Source organism: Panthera tigris, chromosome X (assembly GCF_018350195.1).
Source record: "Panthera tigris isolate Pti1 chromosome X, P.tigris_Pti1_mat1.1, whole genome shotgun sequence".
Taxonomy (NCBI): Eukaryota; Metazoa; Chordata; class Mammalia; order Carnivora; family Felidae; genus Panthera; species Panthera tigris.
Window position 1 is genome coordinate 41,527,697 of NC_056677.1, and position 10,038 is coordinate 41,537,734.

The following is a 10,038-nucleotide window of genomic DNA, read 5'->3' on the forward strand; positions in this document are numbered from 1 at the left end:
GTCTTGTTGCTAATAAACAAAAAGGAACAAGACGAGTGAGGATTTAGAATCAAAAGCTAATGAGGACTTAGACTCTGAATCACCTCCTCCAAACCTACTCTATCCACAGATTATTTTCCCTTAAAACCTTTGTCTTTTAAAACTTCAGTCCACCCTACTTTATATCCGAGCCTCCTACCAAAATAGAGCTAGATTGGTTATGTTGAACTCCGATCTCCAATGCTTAATAACTTATGTTTAGTGCAAATTATTCTGAGCTTTACTTTCCTTATCTACAATAGGTAGATAATAATAGAAATACCTAATAATAGAAAATACCTCAAAGGGCTTTTGAAAGGATTAAGTGAGTGAGTGTGTGTGTTTCTTTTTTTTTATTTTTTACTTTTTTTAATGTTTACTTTTGAGAGAGAGAGAGAGAGAGAGAGAGAGACAAAGTGTGAGTGGGGGAGGGGCAGAGAGAGAGGGAGACACAGAATCCGAAGCAGGCACCAGGCTCTGAGCTGTCAGCAAAGAGCCTGAGGCAAGACTGGAACCCACAAACTGTGAGATTATGACCTGAGCTGAAGCCTGACGCTTAACTGACTGAGCCACCCAGGCGCCCCACTGTCTTGAAATTCTCAATAATGTGAAATTTTGACGTTTTTAATGTTTATTTATTTTTGAGAGTTGGGGCGGAGGGGGAGAGCAGGCTCCAGGATCCAAGGTGTCAGCACAGAGCCTGACGCGGGGCTTGAACTTAGGAGCCACAAGATCATGACCTGAGCTAAAGTCGTACGCTTAACCGACTGAGCCACCCAGGCACCCCAATGTGTGTATGTATTTCTCAGAACAATGCTTGGAACATCATAAGTGTCATGCAGGAACTTGGCACATAATAAGTGCTATATGTGTATTTCTTGTTATCACTGTCATTATCATCATCATATATACTGGTTTCCCTGTGTTCAATTTGGATTAGCTTATGTGTACCTTTTAATATCCTGCTATCTATTCTTTGTGTCAATTTTACTTTTTCTTTCTCTTTTTAGATGGGAGGCTTGGGATTAAGACCCCACAAAGAAGAATTTCTGGAAAAGCTTCATTTCATAGTGAAATGGAGGGTGAAGATACAACAGATGATTCATTGTATTCCATTTTAGAAGAACTGTGGCAAGATTCTGAACAGATTAAAAGATATCAGGAAAAACAGAGCAAACCTCTGAGTCATGCTGTTTTCATCAATAAGAAAATATTGAATACAGAGTGGGACTTTGAATATAAAGACAGTGGAAAATTTGTGCCTTCAAGCCCAAATCGTATTCCTTCACAGAAAAGACTGCATAAACGTGACTCATTTGGAAAGAGTTTTAAGCAGAATTTAGACTTACATACTCCTAGTAAAAACATTGCAACAAAGAATTTTGATAAAAATATTGGACGTGGTCAAGTTTTCACTCAGAGCTCTTCTTATACTAGCCATGCAAATACTCCTACAGGAGGGCAATTCTGTGAAAGTAATCAGTGTGGAAAGGTCCTCAGCCTTAAACAAGCATTCAGTCACAATCTGAAATTTCCTGCTGGGGAGAAAACAAATGTGTGTACTGAGTTTGGGAAGGTCTTCACCCAGAAGTCACACCTCTTTGCACCCCAGAGAATCCATACTATGGAAAAACCTCATGAACTTGGCAAATGTGTAAATGTTTTTACACAGAAGCCACTACTCAGTATATATCTGAGAGTTCATAGAGACGAAAAATTGTACATATGTCCTGACTGTGGGAAGGCATTCATCCATAATTCAGAATTAATTATGCATAAGAAAACTCATACTAGAGAAAAACCCTATAAATGCAGCGAATGTGGAAAATCATTTTTCCAGGTGTCATCTCTACTTAGGCATCAGACCACTCATACTGGAGAAAAACTCTATGAATGCAGTGAATGTGGGAAAGGCTTCTCCCTGAACTCAGCCCTCAATGTGCATCAGAAAATTCATACTGGGGAGAGACACCACAAATGTAGTGAGTGTGGGAAAGCCTTTACCCAAAAATCGACACTCAGGATGCATCAGAGAATTCACACAGGAGAGAGATCTTATATATGTACTGAATGTGGGCAGGCCTTCATCCAGAAAGCACACTTGATTGCCCATCAAAGAATTCATACTGGAGAGAAGCCTTATGAATGCAGTGACTGTGGGAAGTCTTTCCCTTCTAAGTCACAACTCCAGATGCATAAGCGAATTCACACAGGAGAGAAACCCTATATATGCACTGAATGTGGGAAGGCCTTTACCAACAGATCAAATCTCAATACTCACCAGAAATCTCATACTGGAGAGAAGTCTTACATATGTGCTGAATGTGGAAAGGCCTTCACTGACCGGTCAAATTTCAATAAACACCAGACCATTCATACTGGAGAGAAACCCTATGTTTGTGCTGACTGTGGCAGGGCCTTCATCCAGAAGTCAGAGTTAATTACACATCAGAGAATTCATACTACAGAGAAGCCTTATAAATGTCCTGAATGTGAGAAATCCTTCTCCAAGAAACCACATCTCAAAGTACATCAGCGAATTCACACAGGAGAGAAACCTTACATGTGTGCCGAATGTGGGAAGGCCTTCACTGACCGGTCAAATTTCAATAAGCACCAGACAATTCATACTGGAGAGAAACCCTATAAATGCAGTGACTGTGGAAAGGGCTTCACTCAGAAATCAGTTCTGAGTATGCATCGCAATATTCATACATGAAAGTAACCCTGTTTCTTAAAAATGAGAAAACCTTATCACAGAAGTCAGGTCTACATGTGTATTATGAAATCTATCCAAGACAGACCCTACATGAATACACTGCATAATAAAAAGCAGTTTTCAGGCTCTTGCACCTGAGATGAGAAAAACTATTCAAGAGACCCTCTAAGAATGCATTGATTCAAAGGGACTTTTCATATTTGCATGGCTTCACAAAATAGAATCGAATCCTGTCAGTTTGGGGAAAATGCTGTCAGTTTGATGCATTAGGTAAAGCCTTCCTGTAGAAAGTGTGATAAGGCAAATTGTTACCCAATTCTTTATAGATGGAGTGAGCAAAATTATGTAAATGACAGTCATGTTTACTGTGTTATATTAGGCAATTTAAAGTGGCAACAAAGTGAAAGGAAGAACAACAAAATAATGTATTTGATGTGTAGACCTACACTCAGTTCTGTAGGGTGTTTGTGGCAGAACACATTGCACAACAGAAGGAATAATTGAATTGAAATTCTTTTTTGAATTTAATATAATTGTGTCTGTCAAACATGTTTCCTATTGAATCCTCCCGCAAATCCACAGTTTTAATGTCATTATGGTTTTATATATACCCATATCTGCAGATATACTCTTACATGAACACATAAATATAATCCTATCATTCATACTGGTTTCCACAACATTCTATTTTTATCTTCTTTAATTGCGGTACAATGCAAAATAGCCACAGACCTCTCCCATCCTTTTATGCACACCCCTTTGCAATGTTACTCTTTTTTTCTTTTATTAAGAGGTAGAACTCTGTCTACTCCTTGACTCTTGGCTTGGCCATGTGATTTGCTTTGGCCAATATACATTAGCAAAGAGATTCAAGAAGAGGCCTGGAGAAAAGTCTGCCTTGAGGCTTATCTTCTCTTGCTGCTCTTTGGAATTCTGAGACCTTCCTGTGAAGAAACTCAAGAGTACTCAGCCGGAGGGTGAGAAACCACATGGAACAGAAATGAGCCAGCACAGATGAGGCCTCTTAGACCAACTGCCAGACAGGAGAGTGAGGCCTTCCTCAACCTCCAGCCCCAGCCAAACTGGCCCACACCAAAAGAGCCATACCAGTTAACCAGGCCAACCAGAATTGGGGGATAAATAAAATGATTCTTGTTTTAAGCTGCTAAGTTTTTGGTAGTTTGTTGCACAGAAAATGCTAAGCAATACCTAAAAGTGTATGCTTGCGGAGGTATTGTACCAAAACCTAAGACATGTGGCATTAGCTTTGGGCCTGGGCGGCAGGTGGAGACTGGAAAAACAATGAGGAAAACTGTTAAGAAAGGCTGAAAAAGATGGCAGCTTATGTTATTTACTAAGGAAAAGAATAACAAAACAGTTACCATGCTGTGTGAGAAGATAGAGAATATACCAGATGAACTTGTGGATCTGGCTAAGGAGATTTCCAACAGAATGTTGGAAATATCAATTGGCTTCTTTTTAGCTGCATATGGTAAGGTACAAAAAGAGATGAACTAAGGAAATAACTGTTCCATTTGCAAGCAGAATTCAGAAGAAATATTAAAAAAGCCAGGACTTGCTGGGTTGGAAAATAACTATTTCTCACATCTCCAGTCTCTCCGGACATCAAAATATTCTCAAGGTGAAAAGTGGCCTCAGGGTAGAGATCAAATCATGGGTGTGGCTATAAGACCCTTTGTTAAAATGTGTGAAATATTTAAGTTGGTGTTTGGGAAACTCTCTCAGCTAAACCAGATGGCTTCTAAAAACTTCATGACATCGTCCAGTAACCTGACATATTGATAAAGTAGAGAAGGGGCCTGTCTTAAAAAGAATGGTCAGTGTGGCATTTGGGGCATGGAGTAAATACAAACCAGATTCATAGAACACCTATAAAGTTTCTAATAGAGTTTTACTACCTCCAGGTTGGACTTAAAGGAATTGAAACAGTCCAAAATGAAAAGTGGTCTCTGGACTACCTTTTCTAACTTCTATGAACATGAAGCAAGCAGAGAAAGTTATTCAGCTGCCATTTCTTATGGAAAAAGAAGGATGTCTCAGAAAGGAGACCCAAGAACAATATATTAAAATGGACTGGGAAGCTGTTCCCAGGTAGAACTGTGACCCAATCAAGAAACATCCTGCCCCTGGAGCAGGGAGATCTGACAACATTTGCTCTGTGGGATTTCAGAATTATTATGGAACAGTGACTAATATGTGCCTCTTGTTCCTCCCTTCTTTTAAATGAAAGTGTCTATTGCAGTTCTCCAGTCCCTACCCTATCTTTCCATTTGTGTGTTTTGAGTGTGTGTGTGTGGGGGGGTGGGGGTGATGGTCATATAACCTACCATTTAGCTCACAGGTCTCTGGATCAAGAAACAAATTGCACCCAAGGAGCTTCAGCCACATCTGAACCTGATACAGAAGACTTGAGGTCCTGGATTTGATGCCATAATTTGGGATAAGACATTTGGAGGTCTTGGAATGAGGATGAACATATTTTGCATGGTGTGATATATAAATAGTGACCAGAAGATAGATTGTGTTAGATACAAAAACGTTACAAATTTCTACCATCCCTATATGTGTGTCCCTTTACAATCTTTATTTTGCTTTGTGTTTCAGTTGGGATAACTTCTATTAACCTATCTTCAAGTTCACTAATTTTAACCCCTTCCCTGTTAGGTCTGTTTAACCCCTACTTCTGTTAGGTCTACTGATGAACCCATGAAAGGCATTCTTCATCTCAGTTATGTTTTCTTTTTTATTTCTAGCATTTCCATTTGACTCTTCTAGTTTTCATTTTTCTGCTGAAATTCCCCATCTGTTCATACCTGTTGTTCACACTTCCCACCATCCTCTCTAACATATGAATCATTGTTATTTTAAATTCCCTATTTGATAGTACTAACAACTGGGTCAGCTGAGTCTAGATTTATTTTTATTTCTCTGTCTCTTAACAGCAGATTGTTTATCCTGTTTTGCATCTAATAATTTTTGGCTGAATGTAAGATATTGTATGTAGGAGAGTAGAAACTGAGATAAATAATATTTATTCCTGGAAATAATCACGGCTGCTCTTTTGATAAATCATTAGAGAGGAAGGCGGGGAGGTCCATCTAGTCAGAATTTGGGCTGGATTTAGGTTTTGTTGTTGCTGTGGTTATCTTCATTGTACCATAGACTTCAAATTTCTCTAGTATTACCTTGGGCTTAATGTAGGCATTGGTTTTACAGATCATTTTTCTCAATATTCTTGCACCACCCTTGCCTTTAGACCTTTCCTGTGTGCCTGCATCTCAGGGAGGATCTCTCTCCATGCCCATGTCTCTCCCTTAGTAGTAGACTACTGTTATTACTTGGATCGTAGTGACCCGATGAGTAGGGGGCAGGAGTTGTCCTAAACCAACCTTAGTTTTAGGCAGGCCCTGTATCCCTAGGTCTTGAGGGTGGTGCTTTTTCAGTGATCCTGCACCTCCCCATTGGTAAAATGCCTTTAATGGTCTGAGCTCAGGATGATTACCTGCCCTTCCCCCAAGAATGGAAGTTTTTTTTTCCCTTTTCCCTTTTCCCTTTTCTCTAGCCACAGTGGATCTGCACCTGTATCTGGGAACAACAGGGTTTGCATCACTTCTCTTTAAGTGGCTTAAGGCTTTTGTTCATTAAGGAAATAGGGTCCCATTGGGGCTTCGTGCCATTTCTGTATCAGCAGCTTTGCCCTTGCAGGCCTATACCACTGAGAGAGGCTTTCTCCAGTCTCCTTCCCTACCCCCATTATTTCTTGTGAGGATCCAGTGGAGGTTTGTAGGGAAGAGCTTGCAAGTGAAGGCCAACTACCTTCAGGTCTCCAGCCCTCAGTGCTTCTATATTCTCATATTCCACACTCAGCTTTTAGAACTTCATTAAAACTTCTTGCTGAAATTTTAACTGCTGGCATGGTGGGCCCATATTCCTTCTTGCTTTGCCACAGGTGATCCAGGGACAACTTCGTGTCTCCCTTGAGGCACTTGTCTTATATATAAGCTAGTTGGTTGCTCTATGATCTTAGTTCTCTGGTGAGTTCAAGAAAAGTTATGATTTTATAGATTACCCATATTTTCTTCTTATTATAAGAATGGGAGCTATGCTCTTTCCAGATGTCTATATCCTAGGCAGAAGCCAGAAATCTGGACGGTCTCCTTTGGCCACTAGCAGCAGAATATATGCCCCCCCCCTTTCAATGTGACTCTTCCACTTCACCCATCAAGAGAGAGAGTCTATTTCTCCATCCCTTGAAACTGGGATGGCCATTTCTTTGGCCAATGGGACATTAGCAAATATGACATAAGCAGAGGTTTGATAAGTGCTTGCATATTGAGGTTTGCCCATTCTTGCTCCTCTTTGGAATCCTAAGGACAAGGGTTGTGCTATTAGATGATGAGAGACTTCATGGAGCAGTGATGGAACAGAGATGACCCATCCCAGTTAAGGTTCCCTACACCAACCAGATTTTCATCTGCCAGACATGCAAATGAAGCTATACTAGCCACCCAACCCTAGCCACCCACAAGCCCACTGTGGTCAGTGTCATCTGAGCTGACCCTGCATGATCCACACTTCCTGGTATCCACGCCTTTTTATAATCTCCTCCTCAAGCTTGGGCTGGATTTAGTGACTTGATTCTAATAAATAGAATGAGGCTGAGGTAATGGGATGTTACTTCCAAGGTGAGGTTACAGAGGGATGTGGCTTCTGTTTTGGATACTCTCTCAGATGGCTCACCCTAGGGGAAGCTAGTTGCCATCTCATGAGGCAGATCTATGGAGAGACCCATGTGAGTGAGTTTGGGAACATATCCTCCCAGCGTAGCCTTCAGATGAGAGCCCCAAATGACAGTCTTTTGAAGACCTTCAGCCAGAGGCACCCTTCTGAGCCTCACTTGAATTCCTGACCCACAGAAACTGTGAGATAAATATTTGTTGTTTTAAGCTGCTAAATTTTAGGGTAACTTGTAACATATTAATAGATTAATAATACACTGACCCAGACTAGAAAAACTCTGCCATCCATCTCACCCATCCCAGACAACTCACAGAATCATGGATTAAGTATTGATTGTTTTAAGCCACTAAGTTTTGGGTGACTTGTTACCCAGAAAAAGGTAACTAATACATTTACTATTTACTGAATTTCCTTCTCCACTCTTCATCTCCAACAGAGAAACAGTACTAATCAACTACTATGAACACTTTTCATGTTTTAATCTGTGCTCTTAATTATATTAAGCATGTATGTTACCATGCTTATAATCAGAGAGAAGCTATGTAAGAATTGTTTTTTTCCTTGATTTTCAAATATGGGATCTTCTCATACAACTGTCTCTGCATCTTGCTTTATTCCCCAATAATAACTATTTTGAATGGTTGCATGATAGTTCATAGGGATGAATATAAAATAGTTTATTCAATCTTTTTCTTATTAAGGTTTATACACCTGTCACTTCTCAGCCTTTTGGCTAAGATCAAGTGAAGATTTAGATACACACACACACATCCTTTTTTCAACCTTTTGTTACTAGGAACAATGCGGTTAAAAATATTAAGAGTTAGTTTGTATAGTGGTTAGGTAGATGGGCTCAAGAACCTGTCTGCTAGGGTTTTAATCCTGGCTCTACTACTTAATGGCTGTGTTACCGTAGGCAGGTTAGTTAACCTTTTTGTCCTATTTTCTTCAGCTTTAAAGGATGTTCACACTAGTACCTATCTTAAAGATTTGACATGAGAAGTGTATTAGCTTCTTAGGGCTGCTGTAACACATTGAGTGGCTTAAAACGACAGAAATTGTTTGGTCTTACAGTTATGGAGGCCAGAAGTCTGAAATCAAAGTGTCAGCAGGGCCATGTTCCCTCTGAAATCCCTGGGAAAGGAACTGTTCCATACCTGTCTCCTGGTTTCTGGTAGCCTCAGGCATTCCTTGGCATTAGATAACATTAATCACATGGCCATTTTCTCCCCATGTATCTTCACATTATATTCCCTTTGCATGTCTGTCTCTGTGTCTAATCTTCTTGTAAGGACACAAGTCATATTGAATTAAGCCCACTCTAATGTTAACTTGATTGCTTTCTATAAAGACTTTTTCCAAACAAGTTTACATTGTGAGGTGCTGGGGGTTAGAACTTGGACATATCTTTTCGGGGAGACATGATTACCCATAACAAGAAGTTAATGCACTTACCTGTATAAAGCACTTAGAACTATGCATGGAGAGTTCTTGATGAATATTAGATATACCCCACTTCCTGTACCTGCTCAAGTCCCCCTATAATTCTCCGTGCCTGGGCAGGATATGAGAGCTTCTCTGTGGTGTCTTAGCCTCATCCAGTTACCTACAGAAAATGTATTGGGTAACTGGAAAAGTAGGCCTCAGACCAAGGTTTTTGCTTCCAACGTTTGAGGACCAGGCCAAGAGGGATTCATCTATAGATAACAGGAAGGAGCAGCCAGAGGTAAAAACATACCAGGTGAGGAAGGGGCTGACAGAAGACAGTGTTGGAAACACTGTGGAAGCAGTGCTTCAGCGGGGAAATTGTCCAGACTGGAGGTCAACTCATATGAGGATGGAAAACTGCTTCTTGAAATTTGTGACAAGGAGGTCATTGTTAACTTAGATGAGTGTTATTTAAATTTTTTTTAATGTTTACTTTTATTTTTGAGAGAGACACGGAGCACAAGCGGGGGAGGGGCAGAGAGAGAGAGGGAGACACAGAATCCGAAGCAGGCTCCAGGCTCTGAGCTGTCAGCACAGAGCCCCACGAGGGGCTTGAACTCACGAACCATGAGATCATGACCTGAGCCGAAGTCAGACGCTTAACCTACTGAGCCACCCAGGCGCCCCAATGAGTGTTATTTTAAAAGTGAATTTAACTAAAGGGAAAAAACTTAGCAAACCTGAAGGAATTTCTGAACTCAGGTAATGTTACTTCACCACAAAACTTTTTCAGTAGAAAAATAATTAGGTCACTGGGCTGTACTGCTCTGTTGTCTGGGTTATACTAAGAAATGCGTTTTTCAAAAGTCCTATTTGGCTCCAGATTAGAATTGTCCAGAAGTAAAAATTGCATGAGGTTTGGGAGGTCAAAGTGAAGGAATAACCATTACTCTACAAGTCTGAGATTAGATACAGTAGAGGACAGATGCAGAGGTACCCAGAAAGTTTTAATTTTTCCTCTCTCTCTTCCATTCTATATTCCATCCTTCTTTGTATCTCCCAGCCCTGCTGACCACCAGTGATCCCAGGTCTACCACCAGATGCTTGGTTGA

At 40.4% G+C, this 10,038-nt stretch overlaps 1 protein-coding gene across 3 annotated transcripts in view; it reads left to right on the forward strand.

Moving 5' to 3' along the window:
- ZNF81 (zinc finger protein 81) overlaps nt 1-9,439 on the forward strand; it is an 89,716-nt gene extending 80,277 nt beyond the window's left edge. For all 3 annotated transcript variants that reach the window (XM_042974460.1, XM_007081610.3, XM_015537318.2), the window contains one exon: nt 1,029-9,439. In XM_042974460.1, coding sequence (XP_042830394.1) covers nt 1,029-2,737 — 1,709 coding nt within the window. In that variant the 3' untranslated portion in view covers nt 2,738-9,439. The remainder of the gene's footprint in view (nt 1-1,028) is intronic.
- The last annotated feature ends 599 nt before the right edge of the window (nt 9,440-10,038 follow it).